Source organism: Mauremys reevesii, linkage group 5 (assembly GCF_016161935.1).
Source record: "Mauremys reevesii isolate NIE-2019 linkage group 5, ASM1616193v1, whole genome shotgun sequence".
In the NCBI taxonomy this organism is placed as follows: domain Eukaryota; kingdom Metazoa; phylum Chordata; order Testudines; family Geoemydidae; genus Mauremys; species Mauremys reevesii.
The window spans coordinates 50,306,614-50,322,145 of NC_052627.1; the positions used below are offsets into that span (position 1 = coordinate 50,306,614).

Consider the following 15,532-nt stretch of genomic DNA (forward strand, 5'->3'; position numbering starts at 1 on the left):
GGGGGGGGAGGTTGACAGCTTGCAACCCCCTGAGGGGTCCCGACCCCCCAGTTTGAGAACCCCTGAGCTATGCCATTTAAAGAGCAGTTTTGACTGTTGCAATTCAGGTATCATCTAAGTAAACAAACAGTTTTGCTCCTAGAGACCTTACACATTTTATAACTGGTCTCATTACCTGATAACACCCTTCAGGTCGATGCACAGACCAAACACCATTACCCGCTCTTGCAACAGAACTTCCTTCCAGAACAATGTTAGGTGTTTTTTGACATTTGGATGCACAGTGATACTGAGGACATTTGCTTGGATCTATTTTTGCTTAGCAAGTCCTCTTTTCAAACAATGACTTTTAAATCATTGAGACTATCCGTGTGAAATGGCTGATGGGCATAAACTGCTTTAAGGATTTTAGATTTAAAACATCTTGGTAATCCCCAGTGGACTAGGGGACTGTGAAAATGGATCTTATCCAGCTGCCCTGAGAGTTTGTAAGCAGTAACATTTGTAAAGTTTGAGCCTGAAGGTCAGATACCTCCTCCTCTAGGAACAGGGAGTTTATTTATGAAGGGGGAATACATTTCACAGGATTTAAAGTGAAGGTTTTAGTCACTCTGACTATCTTCAGGGCAGATAAAAAGGAGGATTTTAGCTTTTTCACTGACCTGAATATACAATTTCCAAGCCTACCTGCTATTACCAGGGGCTGGCACATGGTGAATCTCTGCCGTACTTTGCAACAGTCCCAATTTGGCTGGGACTGTCCCACATTTCACAAGCATATTCTGTGTGCAGGGGCGGCTCCAGGCACCAGTGCACCAAGCGTGTGCCTGGGGTGGCAAGCTGCAGGGGGCGGCCTGCCGGTCGCCATGAGGGCGGCAGTCAGGCTGCCTTCGGCAGCGTGCCTGCAGGAGGTCCGCCGGTCCTGCGGCTTCGGCGGCAATTTAGCGGCAGGTATGTCGAAGGCGTGGGACCGGTGGACCACCCGCAGGCGCGCCGCCTGACTGCCGTGCCTGGGGCAGCAAAATACATAGAGCTGCCTCTGCCTGTGTGTTTACAATAATCTAGGCCAGTGTCAGGCATCCAGTACCTAATGTGGTATTCAGTGCAATGCTGGCCTCTTGTCACTAGGGGCTATTCTTCCAAGCAGGCAGGAGGAAGTTGGTCTGGTGACTAATCAGATGACCTCAGCTTTTCCTCAATTCCTCTTTCCCTGGTATCTCAGTGCCAGGGAACTAACACAAGGTGTTGCCTCTTATGGCAGCCCTAGGGATACATACAGCAGAGAACATAAAGGGACAGGAACACTGTGGGCAATGCAGAGTAGAGGACAGGCATGAAAAGGCAAGGGGAAATATGGGTTTGGGGGACATATGGAATTAGGACCTTCGGGAACTGGAACTGTCTGGGCAAGGACATTGGGCCTGGGAGCCAGGAAAGGAAGATTGGGAGTGAGGGGATAGGTAAAGGAGCAAAAGGGGCCAAACTTCGGGAGTGGGGGGGATGAGGGAAGAATGGGCAGAAGTGTCTGTGCCCACTGGAATCCATATGCCTCCAGAGCCTAGCATGGATCCCATGATTTTTTACTCTCATCATTCCTCTGCTGTCAGCAAATATCTATAAAACTGACTGGCAATGACTCCCATCCTCCTCTAGTGCTGGTCCACTTAAAGGATGACATGCCACTACTACTGTCAGTTACTTCAGAGGGCAGAGGGCTGTGGATCTAAATGGTCCAACCCTGCTGATGACCCATGTGGATATGCCCATGGTGCCACATGATGGAATTTCTGATTTTTCAATTTGCTTTTTTAAAAGTGAAGAAAATTGTATATAAGAAAACTATGTTAAAAGCACATTATTCAAGTTGCATAGTCAAGCATTCGAATGTTAGGAAATGCCAAATTAAGGTTGCCTATGCATAATTAATTAGAGGATCACATTGTTTTTTCCACAGGACCCATGCTGCTGGCTGTAGGAGCACTGCTGCATTTGTTTTAGAAGTCAGAAGTGTAGTGACTGCAGGAGATTGCAGAAAGAGAATCAAATGGTCTTGTAGTTAAGGCAAGTAAATGCTGTGGCGGAAAACTGGAATCTGTCCCTGCTGCTACCAAAAAGTTCCTCTGTGATGCTGGGCAAGACACTTAAACCAAACTTTGTCCCTAGCCACTGTTTGCCGGACAGGGGCGGCAGGTTTATATAATTTTTGGTGGTGCTCAAAACGGGTCCAAGTCCCGCCTGCCCCCCACACCTGCCTAAGGCTCTGGGAGGGAATTTGGGTTCGGGAGGGGGCTGCAGGCTCTGGGATGGAGTTTGGGTGCTGGATGCAGGCTCTGGGCTGGGGCAGAGGGTTGGGGTGTGGGAGGGCGTTTGATTGGAGAAGGGGGTTTTGTGGTGCAGGCTCTGGGAGAGAGTTTGGGTGTGGGAGGGGGTTTGGGGTGCTGGCTGTAGGCTGGGACAGGGGGTTGGGGTGTGGGAGGGGGTTTGTGGTGCTGGCTCTAGGCTGGGACAGGGGGTTGGGGTGTGAGAGGGGGTTTGGGTGCAGGCTCTGGGCTGGGACAGAGGGTTGGGGTGCAGGAGGGTGTGCAGGACATGGGGCTGGCCCAGGATGAGGAGTTTGGGGTGCAGCAGGCAGGCTTCCCCAGGGCTAGGGTGGGGGGCCAGAGAGGACTCCCCCCCAGCCCTCTCCCCACTGGATGCAACGAGCTCCAGGGGATGGGGGGGCCCTCCACCCCCCCAGCACGACACTCACCCAGGCCCCCTCAGGCTGCTGTTCAGACAGTCCAGCCAGGATAAGCCCCCCTCCTCCTCCGCAGAGTTGCCTGCCATGGAGCGGGGGGCTACCATGTGCCTCCTTCCTCCACAGGTGCATCAGCCACCTTAGCCTGCCCTCAGAGCTGCTCCCTTGTAGTTGGCTGCGGCCAGCAAGGGAGCAGCAACCCACTATTCAGGGCGGGCAGGGACACTTGGGGAAGGCATGCAGGAGTGCCAGGCAGGGCTGGGGGACTCTCTGTGAGAGGCGTGTGGGATCTGGGGAGAGACCTGGCCCTGAAAATTGGTGGAGCTGGGTCCCCCTGCATTTGCTGGAGCCCAGGCACCACATGTCCATACAACTCGCCACCCCTGTTGCCAGAAGGTGGGAATGGGCGACAGGGGATGGATCACTTGATGATTACCTGTTCTAATCATCAGGGACACCTGGCATTGGCCACTGTCGGCAGACAGGATCCTGGGCTAGATGGACCTTTGGTCTGACCCAGTATGGCCATTCTTATGTTCTTAACTTTTCCCAGGGGGTCACTAATTGTGTTGTCCTCATTTTCTGGGTGCCTGACTTGAGACTCTGGGGGTCTGATTTGGAGAAGTGCTGACACTCACAGCTGCAGCTAAGGTCAATAGGAGCTGTGTTTTGAACATATACAGTTCTATATAATGCTATGTACTTTGAAAAAATCAGGTCCAATGTGTCTCAGCCAGCATGAGTGGATATATTTTACCTCAATCACTCTGTGTCAGTTCCCAAACTGTAAAAGGGGGTTAATACTACTCTTTCATCTCACAGGGGTATTATGAAAATGAATTAATATTTATGAAGCACTCACATACTATAGTGATGAGCACTATAGAGAAGCCCATACGGAAATTAATAATTCTGTTTTCAGATCAGGGTTTGAAGTGTGCAGTAAATAAGGCATGGGGCCACCAAGTGACCAATGAGAAGAAAACAAAATATTGAGCAGCTGTTTATTAAGTAAGCACCATCCATCCTGTGTACTGAATGAGGCAGGTGTCCTGTGGAATAAATAGTATATGTTCATGAATTAAAAACTGTATCATAAGGCATATGGATGGGGCCCCATAGAATTCCTTTATTGACTTCAACACAGTGTGGCTGACTGCTCAGCAGCTGAAAATAAGAAAGGTAGTAGTGACTTGGAGGTAATAGCAAGAGAGATTATTTTGTTGGCAGGGGAGGGAAGGGTCTCTCCAATTTACCCTTTTATTCCCATTACCAGAGAGGTTCTGAATGAAGCTGACCCATCTGGGAGAGATTGGGTGCAACTGTTGTCAGATCTTCTCAGTATCACTGTTGAGTTGGCCAAAGGAGTTTGTCTAAGAGGAACACTCCTTCTCAGTGGTGGTTGTGCCTCTGGAGAATGCCATCATCCCTCCTCACCCCTCTTATAAGCCATCAATTAAATGAGAGAATGACTCTCTGAACTGGCATGAAAAGAAGAAGAACATTTTAGGCATTATGGGAGTTGACAACTCTTTATTGTAACAATGAAACATTGCAATAAGGTGTTGGATCAGTTACTGAAACTAATGTATGGATAATGTTTCAGTGGGGTTGGGCCTGTGCTGTAACATTTGAAACTCTTTACAAAACTGTGAAAAGCAACATCCCTGTCTTTGATTTAGTTTACACACCTGCTTGGCAAGAAAGTCAAATGGTGCCAGATATATACACTTAGGAAACATGCTTGCCTTAGGAGTACAAAAATAAAATTTATTTGTTAAATTACACATAAATATAAGGTACAAATGTATTTTTAAAATACAGATAAAGATAATCACACTTGCATTGTGTACATATGAAAATACAGTATTTTAATATTCAACATACACAGACACATTTATGATAAATGCAACTAATTGGCAATACCAGTTCTTTTCATTCTGGTTCTTTTTCCTCCCAGTTTTCCATAAATATGGAAAAATATGATATAAAAAACCCTCTAATTCTGCCGGACATCTTGCAGCAGCTTGTTAATTTCTGCTACCAGCTCACTGGCATCCATTAGTTCATGTTTACCATCACTGAGGTGGTTAAGCACATTGTCAAAGTCATCTTCTTCATAGTTTTCTGGGATTTCTTCCATGGCTGGCAGCCATTTAGAGGAAGGTTGTGCACTCGAGTGAGTCCCTAGCATGACCCCAGTGTTGTTTGCAGGGTTTTGGAAATGTGTACTGGCTGCCCATGCTGCCACCCCTTGTGGATAGCTTACAGTCTTGGCTGGTAAATGTCCCTTCCTGCGCTCCAGTGAGTTTGAGCGATTCATTTCATTGCATTCTGTATAGGTGTCCAGTGAAGGAGGCAACAGGCGCTGAAAAACGCTGCTCATTTCAGAGAGGAGAGATGAAGTACAGATGTCCTCTGACTCTTCCTCATTTTGACAGTCTTTACCAAATGTTGAAAAGCTCTTTTTCTTTTCATTGGACTCAACAGGCTGTGAATCTTCTTCAAATGCCTGCTGTTGCTGCTGCTGCTGCGGCGGCGGCGGCTGAAATTCCTCCCCCGGAATAAACATGTTACTTCTGTAATCAGAAGATGGAGAGGGCAGAGGTGGCATCCAGCATTGGTCAGAGTGTCCCAGAACTCTACATTCCTCTGTGCATAGCCTCATTGCTGTAATCAAAACCAAAATCTGAGATTAATGTTCAGATTCAATTATATAGATTACTCACAATTACAGAGGTCAGCACTACTGCATATTGAAGGACCTGAGATCCAAAGCTCTGATCAGGCTCTGAATTTCTCCAAAGATCAGAGGTGTTCAGATCCAGTGTTGTCGTTCTCCCATTATAGGGAAGTTCACATGTATTTTATTCTGTAAGAAAGGTTGATAACTATATAAAATATAAGATAACTATATAATTTTTAAACTTGTTTGAAGAACATATTATACCATTACTTCAGTGAATCCCAAGAAAATAAGTGGCCTGAGTGACTTAAAAGGTAGAGGTTAGAGTACTGTCTTCTCATACAGGACTGTCTGATGAATAAAGAGACAGGGTGCGTGAGGTAATATCTTTTATTAGACCAACTTCTGTTGGTGAGAGAGACAAACTTTCAAGCCACATAAAACTCTTCTTCAGGTCTGGGAAAGATACTCTGAGTGTCACAGCGAAACACTTGGAATAGCTTTCCCAGACCTAAAGAAGTTGGTCCAATAAAAGATATTACCTCATCCATCTTGGGTCTCTAACATTCCGGGACCAACATAGCTACAACTACACTGTATATAACATGTCTGTTGAATGCCTTTCATGAATGAAAATTAAGAAGTTTCCCTCTTTCATCTCCTAGTTGCAATTCAGTGAAGAGAGCAAGGGAACAGGATAGAAGGATATGGGAGGAAAGTTGTAAGGAAAAGAAAATGAGGGAGAAGAGAAAGGAGAGAGAACAGAGAAGATATGGAGTTATCTCCATCTTCTCCAACTCTTGTCTCCTCTTTAGGGTCTGCTAGTAACATAATGAATTACCAAATGGATGAAGCAGATTTTAATCCAACCTCATGACATTTTAGCCAAATTCGTGCCCAGTATAGCTCCATTAATTTGAGTGGAGTTACTCTAGGGATGTATTTGTCCTTTGGGGGCTGGCTGGTTTAATATCTCCAGTTGGTGACTGACATACAGTGACTATACAGACTACAAAGAGGAGCAACCAAGGATGTAAGGGATCTGGGCCTGTGATGAATGCTAAATGGAGGATATGGGTGTTGCCTCTGCTTTTTGCCCAGGAACTCACATTCCTACCCAAAGAAGTGCTGGAGGGGAATGACCAGCCAGCATCCAGCCCCCGGAAGAGTTCTAGTAGGGTTGATTAGGAATGGAAGCATGTGCAGCCCCTTTTAAAACCCAGTAAACTGTGAGTGGAGGCCCTGTGCAGAGAGGATGCCAGGAGAGAAGCCTAATTTCCACTTCCAACTGCTGAAAAAGGAAACTACCCCTTTCCAGATGTTGAAGCTAATGGGAGTTGCAGCTGCACAACACCTCTCAGGATCACCTCAGTAAATGTATTTAATTCCAAATAAGAACATTGGGATTGTCATACTCCATCAGGATAGTGGGCCATCTAGGCCAGTATCCTGTCTCTGATAGAGGCCAGTACCAGATACTGCACAGTAAAGTTCAAGAAGCACACATATAAACAATTATAGAATAACTTTTGATTATGTGATACCTTGCCCACATGAGAAGCTGCTTCTTAATTCCATCAGTTAATGGTTAGACTGTGCCTTGAAGAACTGAAGTTTATACTCTTCTGTCTTTTTATTTTATATACCTATATCATATCCCTTTTTATTTGTCTTTTCTCTAAACTAAACTAAACAGTCCTAAACTTTGCAGTGTCTCCACATAAGTTTCCTCATGGTTCTAATCATTTTCCTCACCTGTCTCTGGACCACTTCAATATCTGCAACATCATTTTTGAGATGGAGTGACCAGAACTGAACACAATCTTCCAGGTGAGACTATACCACTGATTGATATAGTGGCACTCTATTATTGTCAGTATTATTTCCCTACCATGCTTTATACAGTCTAACATATTGTTTCCTTTTTAATGTAATTTAAAATTCCTCTAGGTTTATACTCACTTCCTTTCTTACATCAGGGAGTATGAAATTTAGCAGAAGTATAGATGGCTGGAGGCCAGATTTTGTACTGGGTGTTGCAAATAAGGTAGTGATGGGTGAGCCTCAAAAGATTCATCTACATAAAATAATTGGTGTTTAAAGTGTTGGTTTAGATGTTTGAAATGCCTATGAAGTGCTTTGTTTCCACACATTAAATGTGCTCATAATGTTTCACAGGCAATGCCAGTCCCATTGTGATTGCACCAGCTCTTGACAAGTCTTGAAAATATCTCCACCCACAATGGTTAAATCAAAGGATTTTAGTTCTAGTGTGAATGGGAATGAAATGCATTATAGCTGCACTGGTTCAGTTGGTCCTTTCAGTACAATTCCAGTGCAATTCTGTGAATTAATAGAGAACTGCAGGGCCATTAGTGTGTCAACGTTCATTGGCCAAGTTCACTCAAGGCCAAAGGCTTGTCACATTTAAATCAGTGGGAGTTTTGCCATTTGCATTAGTGAGACCAAAATTTAGCAGTATAAAATAATAGCAATACTCTGAAAAAAATGATCAAAAGCCCTACTGTATTTGCGAGTGGGCTTCAATTTTTTCCTTCCTCCCAGATATGCCTCTCTCCTTATGTTGGAACGAGCAACTTATTCCAGCAATCAGGATGTTAATGATGAGGGTTAATGATGTCCCACTTTATCGGTAAGTCAGCAATAGAAAAGATATAAGTAAGACTGAAATGGCAGAAGTAACTCTGAATGTATGTTTTTTTCAAAACCGTAAACATATAGGTAAAGGTTTTTTATATATATTTTAAGGGAGAAAAAAGAAATGTTTTCATTGAAATTTAAAATGTTTGAGGTTCTCCCACAAATTCATGTGTCTGGGAAATGGTCCATTCCTTCCTGGTGCCATCTAGGCAGAAAATATTGAAAAAACAATCTTTCTTACAGTATTTTGACTCTGTGACTTCTGGACTGGGGTGAAAATGCATGGACTCTTAAAAATAGAGGGGCACAGAAGGAGGAAGCTGAACTTAGGAAACCTGAAGAAAGTTTCCATTCTACTTTTTGTGAGTTTGATGTGAACACACAGATTAATTAATATGTTATCTTAAATGGTTCATGTATAACTAATGGAGTGGCTAGGGCTATGCACATAAACAAAGCACTCTGTGTTAGCCTAACTCTGTTCCCCTTGTAATCAATGAGAGTTTTAACATTCACTTCAGTGGGATCACAGTTGGGCCAAACTTTGAAAATTTCACTCATTGGTTTTCTGTTTGGAGGGTTAATAGAAAGTTCTTTAAATGAATAATAGGAATTTCAGCTATCTAAGAGTGTAAACATTCCTTTTTTTCCCTGGCAACCCACAATCATCCAGCCAGGAAGTAGACAATTATTCCTTAGCTGCCACTGTGGAAGGATTCCAGTGCAAAAGTATTGAATTTGAAGTCTCCCTTAGCAGCTGCTGAGAATTATAGTAAATTCTTCCCTAATTTACCACCCAAGGAGAAAAGATTTTTGTCTAAAGTTGGATGGTACAGGAATAAATGGCTCCTAAGTAGCAACTTGTTGGCAAGAAAGGAGGGGAAAAAAACCCTTGGGACTGTTGACACTTGGACCAACATATTAGGGCACTTGGACCTACATAATCCCAGCTACCAAAAGAAGCTAGGTTGGACTTCTGGATGGGAGATTGGACTCAGGAGTAGTGTGAGACCTTAGAATGGAGCAAAATCCACAAGAGAAGTGTTGAAGGTTTGAAAAGACAGAATTACATGTTTGGGGGCCAAGGAAAGGAAGGGCTCCATAAGCCTTTTCATCTTAAACTCTCCACACAAATGCCAGGGAAAATTGAAGGCCCTTCTAGTGCCCTTGAGGATTAGCCACCCCAAATGTGGGAAGGAGGTGGCAAGGTTTTGGCTCTACCCCATCCTGCTCTGGCCAATGGCACTAGCTGGTTACAGAAGAAAGCATGCTCTGCACCATCCTAAGGAGCAGTTCAGTGGGCACTCTTACTCTGCACCCTAGTGCACAGCAAATTGTAGAGCTACCCACCAGCCCCAATATGAGCCTAAACCATACTGGCATAATCTGGCCCTGTAGGAGATGGCCTTCATGGGCAAGGATAAAACATGTCCTGTATATTTTGTATAGGCATTTAAATCTGGGCCTCACATTTATTTTCCAAAGATTTAGGAGTAAAAAGTACAGGTAGTTGTATAAATATTGGGGTTCTAATAACAAAGATCACTTCTGAGCCTAATGTGATTTCCCAGTCTCTTTTACTGTACTCATGAGTGAGTTTGAATTTACAAAAGGTTTATCTCCCTTTTGCATCCCCCCCCCCCCCCCAGGTATTCTTCTCTTCTTATGTTGGAACAATTGGCTCATTCCAGCAACCAGGATGGCAGGTAATGAACTGCTTTGATATTCAGCACAAATAGTGACACATAGGTCATATTTATAGATACTAATTCATTAGTGGAAAACACAGTGAAGCGCTACACTTCCCTACCTAAAAACTACAGTCCATCACCTAACCAGTGCATTTTTAAGCTCTGGAAGTCTGGATCCTATTATGGAAAATGCATCTGCCAAATTATAGTTCAGTGTATTTTTAACACACCACAGCAGCCTGGTTTTCCACAAACATCCACCCAGTCATTAAAAATCTAGGGACATAGACCAGTTGACGCTTTTTTGGGGGGGATTTAGAGCCAGCTCATGTGGCTGCAAATAATAGCAGAAACTGCCTACGCACTGCTCTGGGCAGAAATTCAATAGTGTCCCAGTCTTGAGTGCACCAGCTGTGTTCTGGTTTGAGGACACTATATACTGTAGAGCAGATGAAGGAGGAAATATAAAACTTGAAAGCTAAAGAATTTCGGCTTTCACAATGCTAACTACATCAATGTGACAGTCAGGGAGCACTGTAAATAAACTATTCAACTTTCATTGTGTTCTTACCTGCAGGAATTCTCCCATCTGTAAGGAAAAGGTCACTGAATCCTTCCCCAAGAAGTCTGTCAATTGGAGAATCTCTACCTAAATCATAATCACTGTCTCCTGCTTCACTATCACCACGGCCACTATCTTTCAAGCTAAATTTATCCATATCTTGTAGGGCGTATCTGTAAACAGAAAAATATGGTGATGGAATTATATTTTGTTATCGCATGTTCAGTATGTTGTTCTCAGATAAAAATGTTTTGATCAGAATCTAACTGAAATCCTCACCTGTAGCTTCTGGAATATTTGTTTCCTCGAAAACTTGGTCTTGGCTGATATTGGCCCTGATGAAGCATTGAAAGAAGCTGAGAGACCTGCTAAAGAAAAGAAGAAAACACTGATTCCTGGAAATAAAACCCAAATGTCTATTTAGAAAAAATTTAATTAAGTACTTCTTTTTGGTCTCTTCTTTAAAATTTAATTAGAGCACATTCATGTGCTTATATAATGGAGTACAACTGGGTATTTACAGTATACAGTGTTTGCCATGGAAAACATCTGAAGGCACTTTACAGACAGAAAATGCAATGCTGTTCATTAATCTCAGAACTCATACTAATTAATTAACATTTAAAAACAATGGACTGCAAAGAGGAGGTGTTGTTTTGGGGTTTTTTGGGGGGTTGGTTGGTTGTTTTTTTTAAAGGAGAGATCAAAACTATATAGGGTATATATTTAAAAAATAAAATAGGCAGTTTCAAATTATGAAGATACTGGATGCTTACACTCACATAAAGATATTGGATGCATACACTCTCACACTACCACCATCTGCTAGTGCAGCTGCAGTTAAAATTGTAGCAGTGTTTCTACTATAAACCCTCATTTTAAGGAGTTTGTTCTGTCAATTGTACAAATACTTTGCGTGTTATACACTATATGTGTCTGAACACACACACACACACAGAAAACTGTACATCAATAATAAAGTACTGTGTATATTATGTGTATATAACACAAAGTTGTTTCAATTTAAAGAAGAATATAAAGAAATTATAATAGGTTTACTATAGTCTCTCGTGCAGGATTGTTTTAAGATTCAATTGACGGAGTGGAACTGCAGTGCTGCATCCCTGAAAAAAAAGCTATAATACTTTCATACTGTCACAGACAGCATGGAGAACATAAACACACTCATAGATGGGTGAATGAGTGAACATGCATGCAAAATAATATATAACCTTACCTCAACAGCAGGAGTAGCATGGGTGAGTTCCAGTGAGAAATTCTCTGGCACATGATTTGATGAGATTGTCACTAGACTGTTAAGTGATTGGTGACTATGATGGCTTTGTCGGCTGCTCATTTGTCCTCTTTCTAAGGTTGGAGATGATGAAGGAGAAGCTCTGTGGTGAGATCTGATGGGTAAAGTGCCATTAACAGTAGGTACAAGTGTAATGTCACCTTTGTGAATCTGTCTTGATGGTCTTTTTGGGTGGTGCTGGTAAGTTGATTCTGCCACACGGCAGTTGTAGGATCTTGTATCCTTTTTCTCTCGATTGCATCTCGTAGCAAAGATAACCATAATGACCAACAACACTGCACATATTGATCCAAGTGATATAATTGTTATCATAGAAACATCCAGAGAGGGCTGGCTAATAAAAGTAGCTTCTGTGCTTGGAATTGGATAAACATATTCCAAAACAGTACATTTCAGAAGTGCTTTGGTACTGAGTGGAGGGCTGCCTTTATCCTGAACTATCACAAAGAATTCCCATTCTTTAGATAAAACAGATTCTATGCTAACATTCATATAGATGTCACATGATCTTGGGTCCATTACAAATATGTTTTCTTCATTGTCAGCTATTATGGAACAGCTTAGTTCTGAGTTCATACCAGAGTCTCTGTCTATAGCCCTTATCCTAGTCACATGGAAGCCACTCTCAGCATCTTTAGGGATTGAGATTTCTGCAGTATTATTGCGTAGTGCTGGTCCCACAATGACAGGAGCATTATCATTTTCATCAATAATCGTTAGCACAACTGTGGTATTACTAACAAGTTGCTGACTCCCTCCATCTCTAGCTTGAACCACAAAGGCAATCTGATTTACTTCTTCATGATCAAAAGTTCTGAGTGCATAGATTGCACCATTGGATGGGTCAATGGTCACATAGGTGGTTATAGAACTTCCCAAAATAAAGCTTTCCAAAATAGTGTATGTGACCTGTCCATTGTCCCCTAGATCTGGATCTGTGGCTGTGACAGACGTGATGTATGCACCTGGAGAGTTATTTTCTAAGATAACAACTTCATATCTGTTTGTCTGGAAGCGGGGTGGGTTGTCATTTTCATCATTGATTTGGACACTAAAATGTTTCACTGTGGAGAGACTTGGTGTCCCCTTGTCTTCAGCTATTACAGTCAAACTGTATTCAGATCTCTTTTCTCTATCTAGAGTAGCATTAGTCAAAATTAAATAGTTATTTTCATAAGTCTTTTGAAGTTTAAAGTGGCCATGCCCATGAAGCTTGCAAACTATCTCTCCATTCACACCAGAGTCCTTGTCTTGCACCCTGACTATGGCAACAAAAGTGTCCACAGGTGACCCTTCAGAAATGTGAGCTATTTCCTCATTCCCAGGGGACATCAGGTTTAAATTAATTTCAGGTTTGTTGTCGTTGACATCCACAATTTTAATGATAATTTTGCAATGAGCTGGGATAGAATTTGGACCCAAATCTTGAGCTTGGGCATCAATTTCATATGATTTGGTGATTTCATAGTCCACTTGTGTCAGGAGGGTCAGATGGCCTTTCTCTGAGTCTATTTTAAAAGTCTCTATAATTTTGGAAGACACATGACTACTGAAAGAATACATGACTTTACCATTAGCGCCCTCATCTGGATCAGTAGCATTGAGGTCTATGAGCAAAGTACCCACTGGTGAATTTTCTAAGAGCTGAATTATATAGGATTGTTGCTCAAAAACAGGACTGTTATCATTAGAATCAGAAATACTTATTTTTAGGATAGATGATCCAGATCGCTGAGGTACCCCCATATCTGAAGCAGTGAGTTGGAGTTCGTAGCTTGACTTCAACTCCCGGTCCAATTCTCTAACCACAATGAGTTCTGCATATTTGGCACCATCAGTCCTTGTTCGCACTTCAATATTAAAAAAATCATTTTCAGACAGTGAATAAGTGTGCAGAGAATTTTCCCCAACATCTGGATCAAAAGCACTGTCCAAAGGGATCCGGGTTCCTACAGCTGCACTCTCTGATATTTCAATAGGGATGAGAGATCTGGAAAACTGGGGAGAGTTGTCATTAATATCCAGCACTTCAACTTCAACATGGAAAAGCTGCAGATGTTCAGTTGGCAGAGTGATCACATCAAACTCTATAGAGCAGTTTAAGTTTTTCTGGCAGAGTTGTTCCCGGTCAATTTTAGCTCCTATGCTGATTTCTCCATTATCCTCTCGGACTACAAGTAAGGGAGAATTCCCTCTTTGCATGGCTCGAAAACGAACTGAAGAAGGGTTAGGAATTTTAAATAAAACATCAGCTACATCCTCTGATAGTCTTGCAATTACTGATCCAACTCTCTGCTCCTCATAAATCCTGTATTTCAAATTCTTGCCTAGCACATCTTTACTGAAAGATATTATCATCAGTACAAAAAGGAACATAAAGTGCATTTTACTACTGATTTGGTGCATTTGTAAGTTTTTGCAATTCATTTCTCCAAGCAAGTTAAAAAGCAGTTCTTTCAAACTTCTTTTGGTACCTTAAACCCAGTACACATTTGGTACTTTAAAATTTGAAAAAGTCTTTTATAATACAGCAAAGTATTAATATCTTAGTATATCTCAGAAAACTTTTTTTTTGTATACACACCGTGTCAGGATTTCCAGAAACAATCTGTATGCAATCCAATCTCTCTCATTTGTTTTCCTGCTCCTCTTCAAGGACGAAATTTGTCACATCAGTGTTTTCTCCTTCTGCAGTTAGTATCCATTTATTGCAGAGTGCTAGCTGAATCTGCACTGTATCTTTTCTGAGAGATCCTCTTTCCCTCTCACTGTTCAGCTGCAGACTAAACACCCTTGATTGCTGACTCCAGTCTAAAATCTGTGCAACTTCACTTCAACTCACACAAAGCTTTTGCCCGGCATGTGTTGAATTGCTTCCAGCCAATCAGCTTGCTTCCAAATCAAAGGACAGTGAAGTCACACACACACACACACACACACAAGCTAGCGAAAGGTGTGGGGGGGCAGCTCCTCCCCCAGCATTCACTTTCTGTGAGTGTGCCACAACAGAGAGCAGACAAATTACTAAAGAAAAACTTTAAATCAACTTCTTGTCTTCTTTATATGACACTTCAAATTGTTTTTGTAATTTTAATTCATTTTCTTGCCTCCACAAAACATGTAATCATTCTCCTGATTTATACACTTTGGACTCCTCTTTTTTTCAACAAAACAAAATATTTTTGAGTGCATTTGCTTAGCAAAGGACTATAAGGTGTCATATCTCTAATTATGTCTTCCTCTTGCTCCTTTATTAATATATTGACACTTCTGCCTATTTCTGGATAACCTGCTTTTCTTTAATGTCTGTGTTGCTAAATGAAGCACAAGCTTCTATGTTTCTCTTTTAGTTCTCTTCATATTCTTCTTGTTTGCAAACCCTTGCCCTTTAACTGGCTTCTTACTGAAGGATTCTGCAGCAGTGTTTTGTACTATGTGCACTTGTCTTTTCCTGAGTAGAGTTCTTTTTATGTGTGCTTTATTATTTTGTTGTTCCTGTGGTTCTTCAGAAAATCCTTTTCATCTTAGTTAAAAAAGCAGTTCATGGTGAAGCATGACAATTTTACTAAGGCACACCTTATACATGCCATCTGTTTAAAAAAAGCCCAGCAACCTGAAGGATAGATGGCGTAGATGGCCTGAAAGTGGCAATTTAATCATACCTTTTCCATGTGTGAAAACTATTTCCATGTACTCTACACAAAAAAACCCCACAACATATTTGCACGCAAGAGTCAAATGCCTGAGTTGCTAATGTGTTTTGTGTACACCAGAAATGCTATTGATCATTACGTGAGCCTCGTGCCGTATCCAGGTCACAGAAACTGATATGGTCTCATTTCAAATATGATTATTTATGATGAGCTTTCTGTTCCCCTTC

The 15,532-nt window shown here is 42.0% G+C and overlaps 1 protein-coding gene and 1 long non-coding RNA gene across 3 annotated transcripts; one reads left to right on the top strand and one right to left on the bottom strand.

Moving 5' to 3' along the window:
* Nucleotides 1-4,236: 4,236 nt before the first annotated feature.
* PCDH18 (protocadherin 18) lies at nucleotides 4,237-14,227 on the bottom strand. Of its 2 annotated transcripts, none has more exons than XM_039542099.1 (4): nucleotides 11,575-14,227; nucleotides 10,617-10,702; nucleotides 10,347-10,510; nucleotides 4,237-5,407 (listed from the first exon to the last, which is right to left on the bottom strand). In XM_039542099.1, exons 1-4 carry the CDS (start codon nucleotides 14,077-14,079, stop codon nucleotides 4,737-4,739), a joined length of 3,426 nt encoding a protein of 1,141 aa, XP_039398033.1. In that variant the 5' UTR covers nucleotides 14,080-14,227; the 3' UTR covers nucleotides 4,237-4,736. The 2 variants fall into 2 exon arrangements, with proteins under 2 accessions (XP_039398033.1, XP_039398032.1); XM_039542098.1 differs by having other exon boundaries at nucleotides 10,617-10,705.
* Nucleotides 8,750-10,603, top strand: LOC120406911. The gene is made up of 3 exons (XR_005599658.1): nucleotides 8,750-9,134; nucleotides 9,734-9,790; nucleotides 10,353-10,603. It is a non-coding gene; the product is annotated as an uncharacterized LOC120406911 (long non-coding RNA).
* Nucleotides 14,228-15,532: the final 1,305 nt, after the last annotated feature.

What these genes read in the sequence shown, in the direction of transcription:
- PCDH18 (XM_039542098.1), bottom strand. Translation starts at nt 14,079, where the DNA reads ATGAATTGCAAAAACTTACAAATGCACCAAATCAGTAGTAAAATGCAC. An exon ending in ATGCTACTCCTGCTGTTGAG is followed by an intron (nt 10,706 to 11,574) that starts GTAAGGTTATAT and finishes TCTTTTCTTTAG; the next exon opens with CAGGTCTCTCAGCTTCTTTC. An exon ending in AAATATTCCAGAAGCTACAG is followed by an intron (nt 10,511 to 10,616) that starts GTGAGGATTTCA and finishes TTCTGTTTACAG; the next exon opens with ATACGCCCTACAAGATATGG.